Source organism: Microtus oregoni, unplaced genomic scaffold, assembly GCF_018167655.1.
Source record: "Microtus oregoni isolate MIOR12 unplaced genomic scaffold, Mior012 000015F_ref0000493, whole genome shotgun sequence".
NCBI classification, from domain to species: domain Eukaryota; kingdom Metazoa; phylum Chordata; class Mammalia; order Rodentia; family Cricetidae; genus Microtus; species Microtus oregoni.
The window spans coordinates 37,752,832-37,769,724 of NW_024543074.1; the positions used below are offsets into that span (position 1 = coordinate 37,752,832).

The following is a 16,893-nucleotide window of genomic DNA, read 5'->3' on the forward strand; positions in this document are numbered from 1 at the left end:
GTGATGCTGACTGACGGGGGCGGGGAGGGGTGCGCAGGGGGCGTGCGGTGGCGACGGCGCTCTGTAGGTGTCATGAGGAAGATGGCGGCGTGCAGAGGAAGCTGAGGGCTTTGAGCCCGTGGTGAGAGGTTTCCGTACAGTTGCAGCGAAGGGTTTGGGGATCCCTTCGCCCTATTCTTGTTCGCTATCTTGACGTATGCGTCCACCCAGGCCCCTGGGCATGATGTGGCGGATCTACCCCCGGCTGAGGGACTGGGGACGTGGTCTCTTGAGCCGGTCTTCTAGTGACCCCACCGCCTCAGTGTGGCCAAGGCCAGCTCCGCGGCCTCCGGCCAGAGCCTACGTACCACCAACAGGTGAGGCCCGGACATGCGTTACCTTTTGGTTAAGTGCCAAATCTGGCTCACGAGGTGGAGGATTTCTGCCATGCAGTACGGGCTGACTGAGGCAGGGTTCAGGCCCATGAGGATATTTAGAGCAATGGAGTTGTTTCAGGTTGGAAAATGACATCCAGACCAGTGAGGGATGACCTTAGAGGACAGCGAGATCTTGGGCTCTTGTGGGTTTCTCAATTTTCTTTTTGTTTGTTTTTCGAGACAGGGTTTCTCTGTGAGTCTTGGAACTCTCTCTGTAGACCACACTGACCTCGAACTCAGAGATCCTCCTGCCTCTGCCTCTGTGCTGGGATTGAAGGTGTGCGGGCGTCTTCTTTGATTTCCAAGGTCACAGAGCGGACTGGTTGAGGTCTGGGGAAGGCAAAGCCCGGCCTGACTGCCTTGTGGCCCCAGCACCCAGCATAAGAGTTGGCACAGAACAGGCGGGCCTTGAGTCCTCCACCCCACACACTTTCCGTGAGGGCTCACAGGCCCTCTGCCCTAGTGCTGTGCTACAACCCCTGCATTCTCTGAAGCCTCCTTTCTCGAAGGACGAGTTCAGGCCGTGGGTCTTTCACCTACTGAGGACTGTAATAAGCCTGAAAGGAGGTTATTTCATTGCTTCTGGGGAGAGATTTTTAAGAGTGAACTTCACTCCAGTGGATGCAAAGTAGTGGTGGTCTGCTTTCCTCCGCTTAGTTGTTTTGTGTTGAGGGCTTGTGGCCTCCCCTGAGGGACAGGCACCGATACAGTATGCAGGGTACAGTATGCTTACTAAACAGTAGTTTTAGTGCACGGCGATACAGAGACTCTGAGGAAACACAAAGAATTACCTTCTGTCTTGAGCATGTTCGGGGTCTTGGTCAAAAAGGGAGTTAAACTGGGACTTGGCAGATGAGTGAAGGGTTCGGTGAAAAAAAGAAATAGAGAAACATGTCCAGAGGTGACAGCAGGCTGTTAAGAGATCTTGCTGCAACACTGCCCACATTAAGAAACAGAATCCCATAGGCAGTTTGGTACTGGGTTTCGAGGATAAACCTGGGGTCGGTTGTTGCTAGACTTCTGAGGTACTGTGGTCTCAGGCATGTGTGATGTTGCTTTCTTTAGTGATCGGAGGCATTTAAGATTGCCTTTAAGGATTCCTTAGGCCTCAAATCCCATAGTTTTTCATTTTATTTAGAGTGTGTGTGTGCGCGCGCGCGTGTGTGCGCGTGTGTGTGCGTGTGTGTGTGCACTCACACTTGCCATGCACATGGAGGTCAGAGGTTTTCATTTTATTTAGAGTGTGTGTGCGCGCGCGCGCGTGTGTGTGCGTGTGTGTGTGCGTGTGTGTATGTGTGTGTGCGTGTGTGTGCATGCGCGTGTGTGCGTGCGTGTGTGTGCGTGTGTGTGTGCACTCACACTTGCCATGCACATGGAGGTCAGAGGTTTTCATTTTATTTAGAGTGTGTGTGTGTGTGTGTGCGTGTGTGCGTGCGTGTGTGCGTGTGTACTCACACTTGCCATGCGCATGGAGGTCAGAGGACAGCCAGTGGGACTGGTTCCCTCCATGTGGGTTTCAGGGATTGAACTGGGGTGGCTGGGTTTAGTGGCAAGCACCTTTACATGGTGAGCCATTTCAGTGGTCCAAAGGCCATAATTTTATATAAATGGGGAAGGAGATTGGATCCAACAGGGAGCCGAGTTTTTACTTACCAAGCCCGAAAGCGATGGCCTGAAAGTCTACCAGGAAGAGACAGTAAAGAGGAAGGAGGAAGTCGCGTGTGGTGTCACATACGTGTATTTACTGCTTGGGAGGCTGAGCTAGGAGGACCACTTGAGTCCAAGAGTTTGAGGTCAGCCTAGGCTACAATAGCAAGACCTCATGAAGGGGTAGCGTGGAGGAAGAAGAGGAGGAGAACAAGGCTTGACTTATGTATACCTCTCTCACTGTGCCTCATTCACCCATTTATTCAGACATTCTTACTTTCTTTCACATCTGACTACCTACTCTGTACTGGATAATTCTAAGAGCCTACTCATAAGTCTGTAACACGAAAGAAGAGATGGCTGATCAAGGGCCTCCATAATGGAAAGTAAAAGGCATCCCCTTATTAAATTAACCCTTTGCCTAGCTAGTGAACCCCTGAGTGTGTTCCTTCGCTTATGCGGTGCCTCCCTAGGGCAGATATGTTCTGCTCTTCTCGTCCTCACTGACTATGAGATTTTTGTGTAGCTTTGAAGCAGTGTAAATTATACCCCATTGGGTCCTTCCTGGTGAAGACTTCGGTTGCCAAGCTGACTGGACTTGGTCTCTCAGGAGCAGCCACCCTGTGGAAGGTTGTCTGGAGAGGAGGGGCTTTTGAAGGGCTAACTGAGGGCTTGGAGGAGGAGGTGGTGTGCTGCAGAGATGTTTGCTTGCAAGGCTGTTGCCATCCTGCTGCTCTGTTAACTGCCCAGACGGGAAGGTGTTTTGGAGAAGCAGCATATGAGGCTGAACACACATTCCTAGAGAAACCAAAGCTAGAAGTTCTGTCTCTACCATTTATAAATTACTATCTGTACGAGACAGCTCCTCCAGGTCTCTGCCACTTCAGAGGCATTACTGCCTTGCCATCCTCATAGGAGTATCAGTTGAAGGGACCAGTCTGTATTGTAATTAATATAGCATATTTCTGGCCAACTCTTATATCTTAAATTAACCCATTTCTATTAATCTGTGTTGGCATGAGGCTGTGGTTTACTGGTAAGGGCCCAGTGGGTAACTTCCTCCTTCGGCTGCTACATGGCATCTCTTTGACTCCACCTACTATCTCTCTGTATCTCTGTTTGGATTTCCTGCCTGGCTTTGCTCTGCTAAGCCACTGGCTGAAGCAGCTTCTTTATTACCCAATGGTAAAACATATTCATAGCATACAGAAGGGAATCCCACATTAGTTGATCTCTGCTCCAGATGAAGAGCAATTTGGAAAATTTATTTACTTGACTGTAAGAATTTGTTGTGTATGTATGTATTTGGGCACACATGTGTCACTATGTACATGTGGAGGTTAAGAGAACAGCTTTTGAAAGATGTTTCTCTTCCACCTTTACATGGGTTTGGGGATTGAACTCAGTCAGACTTGCATATAAGTATTTTTGAGCCGTCTCTCTGGCCCTGCAGAATTTTTAATTCCGGCACTTGGGAGGCAGAGGCAGGTGGATCTCTGTGAGTTCTACGACAGCCTGGTCTACAATTCCACGACAACCAGGACTACACAGAGAAACCCTGTCTCTCAAAACAAAAACAAAAAAGATATAATCCATTTAGGGGCTAGAGATATGGTTCAGCGATTAAGAGCGTGTGTCGCTCTTGCAGCGGGCCTGTGTTCAGTTCCCAGAACCCACATGGCAGCTCACAACCCTCTGTAACTCCAGTCAATGGTGGCTCCTAACCATCTGTAACTCCAGTCAATGGATCAAATGCCATCTTCTGACCTTGGGCACCAAGCATGCACATTGTGGACAAATATATATACCTAAACACATTTTAAAACGGCAGTCAGCACCCTTTAGTGCCTTGCCATGTCTCCAGCCCTACGCAACGACTACTTTTTTCCTTTAAAGATTGCCCTGTTTTGGACATTTCATACAAATAGAGTGTGGGGTTTAGGGCTGGCCTTTTTTACATAGTATGCTGTTCTTAAGTGTTATGTGTGTTGTATCATATACCCATATTCCAGTCTTTTTATATACCACATTTTCCTTGCCCATTTATAGACATATAAGTTGTTTATATCCTGGTTATTATGAATAATGCTGGTACAGACATGTGCAAGTTTGTGGACTTTGATTTTATTTTTTTCCTGGCTATATTTCCTAAGCTTAATATTGCTGGGTCAAGTGGAAACTAACTTTTTGTTTGTTTGTTTTTTGAGACAGTGTTTCTCTGTAGTTTTGATGCCTGTTCTGGAACTAGCTCTTGTAGACCAGGCTGGCCTCGAACTTACAGAGATCCGCCTGCCTATGCCTCTGCCTCCTGAGTGCTGAGACTAAAGGCATGTGCCAGCATCACCCAGCAGAAAACTAACCTTTTAAGGAGTAGAAAGATTTTTTTTTAAGGTGGATGAGTCAGTTTAAATTTCTAGTAGTACGTGAAGTTTCTAATTTTATTATTATCTGATTTTTTTTTTTTTTGAGACAAGGTTTCTCTGTAGCTTTGGTGCCTGTCCCAGAACTAGCTCTTGTAGACCAGGCTGACCTCGAACTCACAGAGATCCGCCTGCCTCTGCCTCCTGAGTGCTGGGATTAAAGGCGTGCGCCACCACCGCCTGGCTTGACTTTTTATTATTAGCGTAAAGGGAGTGATGTGGTATTTCATTGTGGATTTGTTGTTTTTTTTTAATATTTATTTTATTATGTATACAACATTCTGTCTGTGTGTATGCCTGCAGGCCAGAAGAGGGCACCAGACCCCATTACAGATGGTTGTGAGCCACTATGTGGTTGCTGGGAACTGAACTCAGGACCTTTGGAAGAGCAGGCAATGCTCTTAACCTCTGAGCCATCTCTCCAGCTGGATTTGTTGTTATATTAATTATTGAGATGGTCTTTCTGTGTAGTCCGGGATGACCTAGATCTTTATGTAGATCAGGTTAACCTCAGACCGTCTGCTTTTGCCTCCTGAATGCTGGGCATACAGCACCACGCCCGGCCTTGTTTTGAAGGCTTTTCTTTATATGTTTATATATAAATTTTGAAATCTGAAAAGCATTGGTTAGAGCTGCCTCTGGATTACAGGGGGTTACCTATTTTGAATTTAGCTTTAAGGTTTAAGATCCACCAGATGGCGCTGTTTTAAAAGGTAAAGGTATTGTGACTAGCACCGTTTTTTGGTGTGCCCTGGGAACTGTAGTCCTGTGGCTTTCGGTTTTCTAGAGAAAAAAAAAAAAAAAAAAAAAAAAGGCCAGCTCCAAAATTGTGACTGGTAGAATAACCACACTCTAGGGAGGAGGGATTTTAAAAGGATGTGGCTCTGAAAACCTCTTGTTTCTTTATTTGGGTTTAAGCGACTTCACAGGAGAGAGATCTTTTAGTAGGTTCCTAATTTCCTGTTCAGTACTCTTCTTCCTATGAGCATTTTTTCCTGTCCAGAACTGTTCCTATAAGCATTTTTTAAATTTATTTTTATTTTATGTGCATTGGTGTTTTGCCATGGGTGTCAGATCCCTAGAACTGGAGTTGCAGACAGTTGTGAACTGCCATATGGGAACCGAACCCAGTTCCTCTGGAAGAGCAGTCAGTGTTCTTAACCACTGAGCCATGTCTCCAGCCCATTATGAGATGTTTTTTCATAGTTGTTCTCTGCTGTTTTTCTCCTGTTTTCTTATGGCTGCCTCTTTGGGTTGTTTTTGTTGTTGTTGTTTGTTTGTATGTGTATGTAAATGTGTGGATGTATATGTTCTGCATACATGTAGAGGACAAATAACATCTTTGTGGAGTCAATTTTCTCCAACCTTTATGTGGGTTCTGGGCATTGAATTTTGGCCATTGGGTTTACATAAGCACCTCTACCTGCTGAGCCGTCTTGCTGATCTTGTTGTTTTGACACAGGATTGCTGAATAAGTTAGGCTGAATGGCCAGCAAGCTGCAGGGATCCTCCTGTCTCTACTTCTCCAGCACTGGGATTACAAGCATGCACCATGTTCCCTGGCCTTTTCTGTGGGTACTGGGGATTCAGCTTGGGTCCTCATACTTACGCAGCAAGTCCCTCATCAACTGGACTTCATATGAGCCATTTCTAATCCTGAAAATTACTTCTATACATCCCTTCCCAAACAAATCAGTTAATGAGATTTAGTAGCTGCTGCTTCTGTGGCTCACATATGAACTAACTGCTCAGAGGTCTTTTTGCAGCCCATGATGAGATGGGGATTCCTCGGTCTGGGCTCCCATTGTCCCACATGTTCTTACTATCACTGTAGTCACATGGTCATTTTACTCTCACTAGACAGAACCTCGAAGGCACATCTCATCCCCACGGCTAGTTGCTGGATGTGAGCAGTATTCCCGCAGTAGAAAGACTGATGTTTGCCCTGTGCCAGACTGTAGGGAAAGAGTCCTGTCTAAAGCCCACCACCTTTGAATCTGAGGCCATTGTCTCTTGGGTTCTTTTTGCCTTCTGCGTGACTTTAACCTTTATCCTATTTGGAGCAATTTTGACTTGATGTTCTCTCTTGTCATCCTACTACCCAGACTTTTTAAATTCTTATTCAGATATAGAGGTAGCCCTGGCCAGTAGAGCGTGCCAGATGGGGGTTACAGGAAACGCAGCTGCCCTGGTAGCTTTAGCTTTGGAAGAGTCGGTCCTTCACAGTTGGTTTCTGTCCTTTCTCAGGCCTGTCTCAGTGTGCTCATGACTTCTGTCTGGCCAGGCTTTTATGTGTTGTCCAGTCTAGGCACCAGAAAGCACGATGGATGTAGTATAGAATTTCTATCAGAGATAGGAAAAGAGGCCTGTGACCAACTCATCAGGGTGGCAGGGAAAGTAGGGAAATTTCAGAACTCCACCGTGGCAGAAACTTACCTATTTTGGTGTAGAACATGTGCTAGAATTACTGTTATGGTTTCACATGATATGGTCAATTGTGTCATATCATCTCAGTGGCCACATCTGATCATTTTTAAATTTATTTATTCTTTCAAAATTTTGTACATTCATACATACAGATATTGTCTTAGTGTTCTATTGCTATGAAGAGACATCGTGACAAAGTATTTGGTGGCATGCTTACAGTTTTAGAGGGTTAGCCCATTATCATCATGGTGGGAACATGGTGGCAGGCATGGTGCTGGAGAAGTAGCTGAGAGCTACATCTTGATCCATAGGCAAGCTGGTTAACTAGGTAAATGAGTTAGAGAGGATAGGAAATGTTCTCAGTAGCTTTCTTTTCTTTTTTTCATTTCTCAAGACAGGATTTCACTGTTTAGCTCTGGCTATCCTGGAACTCGCTCTGTAAACCAGACTGACGGTGAATTTATAGAGATCTGCCTGCCTCTGCCCCCGGGTGCTGGGATTAAAGGCGTGCACCACCATGCCTGGCTTAAAACTTTATTTTCTACTGTACATCACGTGTACACATGTGTACCTAAGTGCACACATTGGCCTCCTTCCTCAGAGGAGCTACCTGAAAGGAGTCCAATTCACACACCAGCTTTACATTCAGGTACATCACGCTGGCGTCTGACATTCTCAGGTCACAGTCTGAGGTTCTAGGGGCCCTTGATCAGTTGTCTCCTAGCCTGAATACTAGAACAGGCGTGAGCAGCAAGTCCTGCTCTCCCCTCTGGTTCCTGCAGACTGGTTGCTCCCCTATTCCAGGCTTCAGTCAGAAACTGTTGATTACACTGCACACTAACTAGGGCAGACCTTGAATGATGATATGAAAATCAGACCAATCAGTCAGCATTAACAATAATGATACGAGTTGGTATTGCTTCTGGATCCCTGCTATTTTAAATTGTCTCTGAAAATCTGTCTTACAGAAAGGAAGAGGTTTTATCAGAACGTCAGCATCTCACAGGGTGAAGGTGAGTGTCTAAAAATTGGATGGCCTTCTTTTTGTGACTGTTTGGGTACATTTTGTCTCCAGCCAGTTCAGTGGTGGCAGCTTTGTCTGATGTTGTCTTTGCGTACACCAGTTTGGTTGATAAAATAAAGGAATAGGGCATTTGAATCCAGCTCCTGAGAATTTTTTTATTTGCTCTTTTAAGGTGGCTTTGAGATCAACCTGGACCACAGAAAGCTGAAAACTCCCCAAGCCAAGCTATTTACCGTCCCCAGTGAGGCTCTGGCCATTGCCGTGGCCACTGAATGGGACTCCCAGCAGGATACCATCAAGTTCTACACCATGCACCTGGTAACAAACAAACTTATAGCAAGCAGACTTTGATCATACTGACTTCTACTTCATGCTCACCAAGACTTCCTGGCAACACTGTAGATGTCCTTCCCTATTATGATGAGGCTCTGGGGTAGGCTCTGTCTGCCTGGCTGCAGTTACACTCAAAGTGTCACTGAACAGACTCAGCTCTTTCCCTGCCTGGCCTGGCCACTGCCTCCCAATCTCACTCCATCCCTGTTTGCATTTTTGTTGTTTGGTTGGTTTTGGTTTTTTTGAGACAGGGCCTCACGTCTCAGGTAGGTCTTGAACTTGATTTGTAGCTGCAAATGACCTTGAATTTCTGACTGTACTGCCTGAGTGCTGAGATTACAGGCATGTTGTCTGCATGTCCTATATATGCAGTGTGGGGATTGAACCCAGGGTTTTTTTTTTTTAAATATTTATTTATTTATTATGTATACAATATTCTGTCTGTGTGTATGCCTGCAGGCCAGAAGAGGGCACCAGACCTCATTACAGATGGTTGTGAGCCACCATGTGGTTGCTGGGAATTGAACTCAGGACCTTTGGAAGAGCAGGACCTTTGGAAGAGCTCTTAACCACTGAGCCATCTCTCCAGCCCCCCCCCCAGGGTTTTTTTTTTTAAATTTATTTATTATGTATACAATATTCTGTCTGTGTGTATGCCTGCAGGCCAGAAGAGGGCACCAGACCCCATTACAGATGGTTGTGAGCCACCATGTGGTTGCTGGGAGTTGAACTCGGGACCTTTGGAAGAGCAGGCAATGCTCTTAACCTCTAAGCCATCTCTCCAGCCCCCTGAACCCAGGGTTTTTATGCATGCTAGGTCAATATGCAATGATTCACCACATCACTTATCTTTATTTTTTTTCTATTTTTGAGACAGGGTCTTTTTATGTTGCCCTGGCTGTCCTAGAACTTGTTATGTAGACCAGTCTGGCCTCCAACTCACAGAGATCTTCTTGCCTCTGCCTCCCAAGTGCTGGGATTAAAGATTTGTGCTGTCGTAACAAAGCCCAACCTTTATTTTTTATTATAGCAGCTAGTTGCTTGTTTTATTACCACTTGTTCTATAATGGTCCATTTTGTGTTTACATGTTTATTGCCTATGACAGAAGAACAGTGGCCATGTCTTTGTTACTCAGTGGTTCCAGCATGAAGTATAGATGGAGCTCAGTAAACAGTGGTAGGGTGTGGGAGCCAGCCAGATGAGTGAGGAAAGGAGGATGCTCCACAGACTCAGCCCTTCAGTGGTTGGATGCAACTGAGGCCCCTGCAGGCCTTCCTCTGCAGCCTACTTGGCCTTACATGGTGGCCACCCTTTTTCAGCCCCATGATGCCCACCTGTACTACCCACCTGTGGAGCCATGGCTGACCAGATGATACTGGAGCCCTCAGGTGGTTCCAGGGAAGGCACTAGCCGGTTCTGGGGTTAGATGTTCTCATCCTGGTCACTTCTGTGTTCCACTTTGATGTACAGACCCAGGTGGGCCTGTCAGCAGTGTAGTCTACTTCTTCACTGTCTAGTGTGATCAGGTTGACGAGGCCACAAACTGATGCATAGAACAGTCTTGGGAGCCTCTTATTGATGAAGTAACACTAGGAAAATGTCTTGATTCCAGTTCAATTTGCTGCCTTATCCTCTGACGTGTCAAATAAGCTGGTAAAGCTTCTCAGTCAGCTTGCATTTCATGGCTTCATTGTTGTATTTGAGTTATGTATTTCACCTCTGTGGGCCTCAGTTTCCACCTCTGAAATGAGTAGAATAGTGACATCTGCCCCCAAAGTATTGTTGTGCAGATTAACCTGGTAGTCACAAACATGAAAATACATAAAGCCCCTGACACTTTGAAGACGTTCACTAATCCAGGACCACTGTGAGAGTCCAGTGAATCCCATGAGCGCAGTGGAGTTTGAACATGGAGCCTGGCTTTCAGATGGGCTGCTGCTGTGGCTGTGATGGTGGCTCCGGTGAACTGTCTGCTGTATGTCAGAACCCACATGTGGGTGACAGCATTTTCTGCCTTTTCATTCAGACCACATTGTGTAACACATCCTTGGACAACCCAACCCAGCGAAACAAGGATCAACTGATCCGGGCAGCTGTAAAGTTCCTGGACACTGATACCATCTGGTAAGTGTCATTAGATGAACTCTCCTCTTGGGTCGCGTGCGCCTCTTAGTCTGTTTTGCCTCATTTGCCCAGAGCATATCAGTGGAAGGAAAGGCAAGGCCTTTGCCATTGCAGGCAGGTAGCCCACTTGACAAGCCTGAACCCCAGGAGGAGGATTCTCGGTCTGTCCTAGCACAGGGTACTCCTTGCATTGAGCTGACTTGGCATGGAAACATATGCCATTCTCACAGGCTCCAGACAGAATCCATTGGCCAACTCCCTGCAGGGCATCTGGCCCTGATGTCTGGCCCTCAGCATGTTCATGTATTATATCATCCCTGTCATTACAGGTGGCAATAGTTGGGGGCTGGTCTCTCCCAGTTCTGAATTTTCCCCTTGTGTCTGTATTCTTTTCTTGTTGGTCAGTGGTGTTGAAGGAACATTGGAGAAACAGCTGAATGGCTGAGCATTACTGTGCCTGCTGGCCCCATTATTCAGAAGCTATGAATCACCCAGCATAGATGCTCTGGAAGTAGGTGGGCTTTAGGATCACTGAGAGCTTGCAGTGGGAAAACCTATTCTGTTTTTGCTAGAACACAGTGGCTTGTAGGAGACAGAGCTCATACAGCTACCCTTTGGCAAAGGTGGCTTTTTGAAAACTATGCAGGGTTCTAACAAGCAAGTACAGGCAGTTGGAACTCTCCAGGTAACAAGTTCTACCTGCCTCCTCTCTTCAGGTCCAGGATTGGATAGGAGGAGAGGCTTCCTACTCTGCTCTCAGCAGCCCAGCTTTTCTGCATACCCATTCCCCCTCTACTCCCCTCTGCTTACGTGAAAGCTTTCTGTGGTGCCCTAGGGTTCCCATCCATGAGGTTTTGTAGCTCAGCTCCCATCACTTCTGTGTCTTTATCAAAATCAGTTGTACCATCTGGCTCTGTAGTGATCCACTTGGGTAAAGAATCCATTCTAGGAAGTGGCTAGGCTCCCAAAGCGTCAGCAAGCATCTGGTCCTTGGCCAGGAGCAGGGGTCTTGGTGGAGCGGTCACTGAACTTCTAGCATAGCACTTGTGTCCAGTGGGTATGGATCCCATTATTACTGCAGATCTGTCTTTGAGTTGCACTAACATGGTTGCAAATTTGGACCTGTCAAGTATTTGGGAGCCAGAGGATAGTGGATCGCAACTCAAGCTACACCAGAATTCCCCAGAGGGCATGTGGAAACAGATGGCCAGGCCCCACCCCAGAGGTTTGCTTGTCATCAGTGTCCTGGTAACGAGCTTTCCAAGTGAGGCTAGAGCTGATGCTGCTGGCTGTACTCTGAGAACCACTGCTCTATGGGACAAGATTTGGGGTGTGGGGTTGGTGGCAGAAAGTTTTTGCTGTTGCCCTTTGCATTTTTCTTTTCTGTCCCTCAATGAAGGAATTGTACTTTTTTATTAATGAAGGTGGTTTTTACAATGAATTAGCTACAGGGTGGAAGAGCCGGAGACATTAGTGGAACTTCAAAAGAACGAATGGGATCCAGTCATAGAATGGGCTGAGAAAAGGTAAGATGTGCAGCCCCACATGGAGGATTGAGTGGGCCCGGTATTGTGTTGGGTGCTGAGGGCAGGGCCACACAGCACACCTGAAATCTGCTTTCCAAAGTCAGAACTCTCCTGAGCTTGAGCTCCCTCAGGTGTTGAGAGGTAGGGATTACCTTGGAAAACATTCCTCAAATTCATTTTGGCCATCATACCCTAAATACCTGCTACTGTAGTGTACCATGACAAATTTAGGGACAGCTTTGTGTCCCCAAGAAACACCAAAGGCCTCAGGCTTCTATCCCCAAGCAAGTCTCCTAGTGGTTTTCTTGATTTGAAATGGGCTAATCCTGCCTGCCTGCCAGTCAGGCTGGTGCTTAGCATTTTATTCGGCAGAGGTAACAACCTAAATTTTGTTTTTTAAATCTTCTTCATTATTTTTTTTTTTTTTTTAATTAAATTTATTTATTTATTAAGGATTTCTGCCTCGTCCCCACAACCGCTTCCCATTTCCCTCCCCCTCCCCCGATCAATTCCCCCTCCCTCATCTGCTCGAAGAGCAATCAGGGTTCCCTGACCTGTGGGAAGCCCAAGGACTGCCCACCTCTATTGCACTGGTAAGTAAAACTCACAGTATACAAGTTACACACGAGCAAAAGTCAGGACAGCGTCCTGCGATGCTGTAAGGACTGCCTTGTGGGTGTGGCTTCTAGAGATTGGTGATACACAACAGTTTCCTTAACAGAAGACTCTTGTGAGTATAGAGTTAAACAGATATTGATAAGGTGGCCAAATAAATTCAGTGTCAGTTCCTTCCAGTGACTGAAAGGGATGGCTCCCATGGCACTGTCCGGTCTGCAGGGTTTGCAACAAATGCCTGGATGGCTTTTCTTCTGCCATAACAGTTTTCACATAAATTACCACTGCTACACATCTCCTGAATGCTCACCATGATCCAGCCATCCTGAGGGGGCTATTTTATTTATTATTTGGTTTTATTCTTTGAGATAGGATCTCATGTAGTCCAGCCTAGCCTCAAACCCACTATGTAGGCACCACTGGCCTTCTGCTCCTGATCCTCCTGCCTCTGCTTTCTGAGTGCAGTGATTACAGGTGTGCTTCTCCATGCAGTGCCATCCTGGGACTTTAAAGGAAAAGCACTATACCATATCTAGGGTTTTTTTTTTAATTTTTTATTTTTTTGCTTCTAGTCAAAAACTGGACTGTTCTTAAGAGGCAAGTGCAAAAGACATGCTGATGCCTTTTCCCTTTAGATACGGTGTGGAGATCGGCTCCTCCACCAGCATAATGGGACCCAGCATTCCTACCCAGACCCGAGAGGCGCTCACCAGCCACTTGTCCTCTTACAACATGTGGGCCCTACAAGGTACAAGTCGGGCTTCTGTGGGCCTTGAGGGTTGGATACATTTTGGCACATCCCTGCTGAGTGCTCTGAGCATGGAGGCTGGGTAGCTCTGATGCCCAGCCCTTTTACTTAGTACTCCAAGGTCACACACCCCCTACAGGAAAATTCTCAACTTTGTTTAGTTTATCATTAGTTTGGACCCATATACCCATCTATAAACCAATCACTAAGTATGGCCTGGGTCATACTCTAATTGACCAGCTTCAGGTCATACGGCTATCCAGGAAAAGACAGGTGGGTCACTCCAAGAAAAGGAATAGTATTCTGGCAGAAAAGTGTGCCAAACCTCAGGTGGGTCCTAGGATAGTGCACCCTCCCCCCATTCCACGAGGGCACAGAAACCGACAGGCAGTAGGTTGTAGGTACTGACTTGGCTGATGTCTCCCACCCCTCAGGGATTGAGTTTATAGTGGCCCAGCTCAAGTCCATGTTGCTGACCTTGGGCCTGATTGACAGGCACCTGACTGTGGAGCAGGCTGTGCTTCTATCACGCCTGGAGGAGGAGTACCAGGTAAGGTTCTTATCTCAAGTCCCACCTCACCCTTGTGATTCAGACTCACTGAGCTTTGTTACTTTGTACAGATGAAAAATCAAACTAAGGAACAATAAAGGTTTAAGTTGCTGGGGCTAAGTGGTGTGGCTCAGTGGTAGAGCACTAGCCTAGTATGCTCTGGGCCCTAGGTCCCATCAGCAGCACCACACACCCATGCCTGTGCATTGGAAAGGGTCAGAATTGCTCAACATTCTCCTTGCCCCTGGGTCCTCTTCAGCAGCTTGATTGGGTAGGAGTTGTATTTACCCACATCTTACATAAGAATAAATTGGGGTAATAGATTGCATTCTGGAGAATATTCCACCAGGGTCTGCGCCCATGTCTGGGTGACTGGGGCTAAGGCCTCCTCAGGCTCATGGGCAGAAAAGATATTTGGCCTTCATCTGCCCTGCATTTGTGCTCCTAAGTCAGTAGGATCCTGATGTTTCTCTGGCTGGCAGAGGAGCAGAGGAGTAGCTGCCGCCACATACACATTTAATTTAGAGGGCAGAAACACTAAGGTTTTCCTATGTTTTTTGCATTTCTGTTTTGGGTTTCAGTTTTTGCTTTGTTTGTTGAGAGGGGGGTCTTATGTAGTCCAAACTAGCCTTGAGCTCCTTGTGTATCTGAGCCTTACTGTGAACTTCTGATCCTCCTGCCTCTGTCTCCCAAGTGCTGCTTCACAATGGCTGGCTTGCTTACTACTTTTTTTTTTTTTTTTGGCTTTTTCAGACAGGTCTTGTTATACAGTCTTGATTAGTCTGAACCTAACTATGTAGACTAGCCTGCCCTGGGACATATGACCTATGACATATGAAGATGCTCTTTTCTTGCTTCCTGAGTGCAGAGATCACAGATGTGTGCCACTGTGCCTGGATTTTGTTTGCACTATTTTAATTCTCTCTCTCTCTCTCTCTCTCTCTCTCTCTCTCTCTCTCTCAATTCTTCTCTACCTTAATGTTGAGGCAGGGTCTCTTGCTCAAACCCAGGGTTCACCAATTTGGCTACTGTAGTTAGCCAGTTGCTTTAGAGAATCCCTGTCTCTGCCTCAGGAGAGTTAGGGTTATAGTGGGTCGCCACGCCCACTTGCCTTGGCTTTTATATGGTGCTTGTGCAGGAAGTGCTGAGCCATCTCCCCAGCCTCCTGTTTGCATCTTTAACACTGAGGACTTAGTGTTCCTTGTGGTCCTGTGGATGTTGCTATTACTCCAACCTCAGAAGGTTAATGTTATTAGGAGTTGGTTCCTACATGATTGAAAACCTTTTTTGGAATATTTAATCTTCTGCTTGGAAAGATGCCAAGGGCAACTATTTCTATACAGCAGAAGAGAGCCATCCATTGATGTCATCCGTTCCATGGGAAGGGCTGATGTCAGCTGTTCGGATCATAGGGATGGTATAAGACCAAGAAATCTGGCTGCAGGCTTGGACTCTGCTTTTGGCTATGGGACCCAAGCCAGGCTACCTTCTGAACTTTGGATTTGATCCCATATAAAATGAGGGATGACCTGAAGTGAAGGTGAAAATTATCTCAGGTGATTTATTTCAGTTGTGCAAACCAAGGCCAGGCAGCTAGTAATGCAGGTAGCTTGTGTGACCTGAAAGATTTTGTATTTCTGGGTGATCTGGCCATGCCTGCTGGACTCCTGCAGGGAGAGGCCAGCAGAATGGGTTTGGAGACACTCATATCTGAACAGCCACAGTGCCTAGAGCTCCTCCCTCTTGTTAAGAGTTCTGAGAGGGTCTACAGCTGGCTTCCAGTGTGCTGCACAGAGTCACTGCTGTTCTGCTGCCCTTAGGGGTCTGAGCCCAATGGCCTGTGGCCTGGCTTCATTTATTTACTGCTCTCCATGGTAGTGTTTGCAGCTCTGAAGGGCAGTGAGATATACCTCATAGAGGATGGCAGTTTGCAGGCTGCTTCATGCTGTCTTCCTCATCTTATGTGAGAGATAAAAGGTCACATGGTAAGGCTCCATTAGAGGGGACACAGTGGGATTCCAGTGTTTGCCCATTTAGCAGTGGGCAGCCCCTATCTGGTCTACACTCCTCCCAGACTATCTAAGCCCCAGACCTCAGAGGAGCCTGCTTCCCCTTCCTGGATGACTCACATGGATCTTAATGTGTTTGGTAGGAACATGGCTCATGGCTCATGACCCTTAGGCCAGTGATGGGAATGGAATGTGATTCAGGTCACCGGTCAAGGCTACTCACCAAGAAGCTTGTTTTTCCCTCTCCTTAGATCCAGAAGTGGGGCAACATTGAGTGGGCCCACGACTACGAACTCCAGGAGCTGCGGGCTCGCACTGCTGCTGGTACCCTTTTTGTCCACCTCTGCTCGGAAAGCTCTACGGTCAAACACAAGCTCCTACAGGAGTGAGGCTTACAGGAGTTGCAAACGCTGGCTGAAAGGAACTGCACAAACACAGATTCTCTGATCTGGGCTTCCTGATGTTGGACCTCTGAACCCAGTGAAGCTCTGTTAGCCTGTACCTTTGGGGCAACCTCGGCATATACCTGTGGGGTACCCACTGTGTGCCTGGGTCTTCCTTGGCCTTTGTGGTTTGGCCTTATCCAGAAGCACTCTGTGATGCCCTGGAGACACAGTACGCTTGTCTTGAGGTCAGACAGCTTCCCAACCAGGAGCCATTGGCCTGGCCTGTAGTGTGGGAGGCATAGAGACTTTCTTTTGACCCTTATTTTATTAAATATTTTTTCATCCTGGAAATATATCAAGCCTCATCTTCATCTGAGTCTGCTCATTCTTGTTTTATCTAAGCTTTGTCACCATTTTTATATCTGCTACCAATGGCTGGGGACCTCATGGCGGGCGGGTTGGGGGGGGCAGGAAACAAGCACATGGCCACATAACCCTTTTTCATCTGCAGCTCAGCCTGAAGGACTTTGTCCCCCTGGCTTTTCATCGGGTGATCTTTTAAAAGTAAGTCTTTGGTCTAAGCTATTGGTTACTGTTTGTTCTGTTTTGTTTTGTTTTTTTAAAGAAAAAAAAAGATTTACTGTTAAAAATATAAGTTCTTTCTGGG

At 46.7% G+C, this 16,893-nt stretch overlaps 1 protein-coding gene across 1 annotated transcript; it reads left to right on the forward strand.

Annotated features, from left to right (window-relative positions):
* Nucleotides 1-33: 33 nt before the first annotated feature.
* On the forward strand, nucleotides 34-16,577 carry Atpaf2 (ATP synthase mitochondrial F1 complex assembly factor 2). The gene is made up of 8 exons (XM_041664872.1): nucleotides 34-356; nucleotides 7,879-7,923; nucleotides 8,107-8,252; nucleotides 10,295-10,392; nucleotides 11,838-11,918; nucleotides 13,169-13,281; nucleotides 13,716-13,831; nucleotides 16,092-16,577. Exons 1-8 carry the CDS (start codon nucleotides 197-199, stop codon nucleotides 16,227-16,229), a joined length of 897 nt encoding a protein of 298 aa, XP_041520806.1. The 5' UTR covers nucleotides 34-196; the 3' UTR covers nucleotides 16,230-16,577.
* The last annotated feature ends 316 nt before the right edge of the window (nucleotides 16,578-16,893 follow it).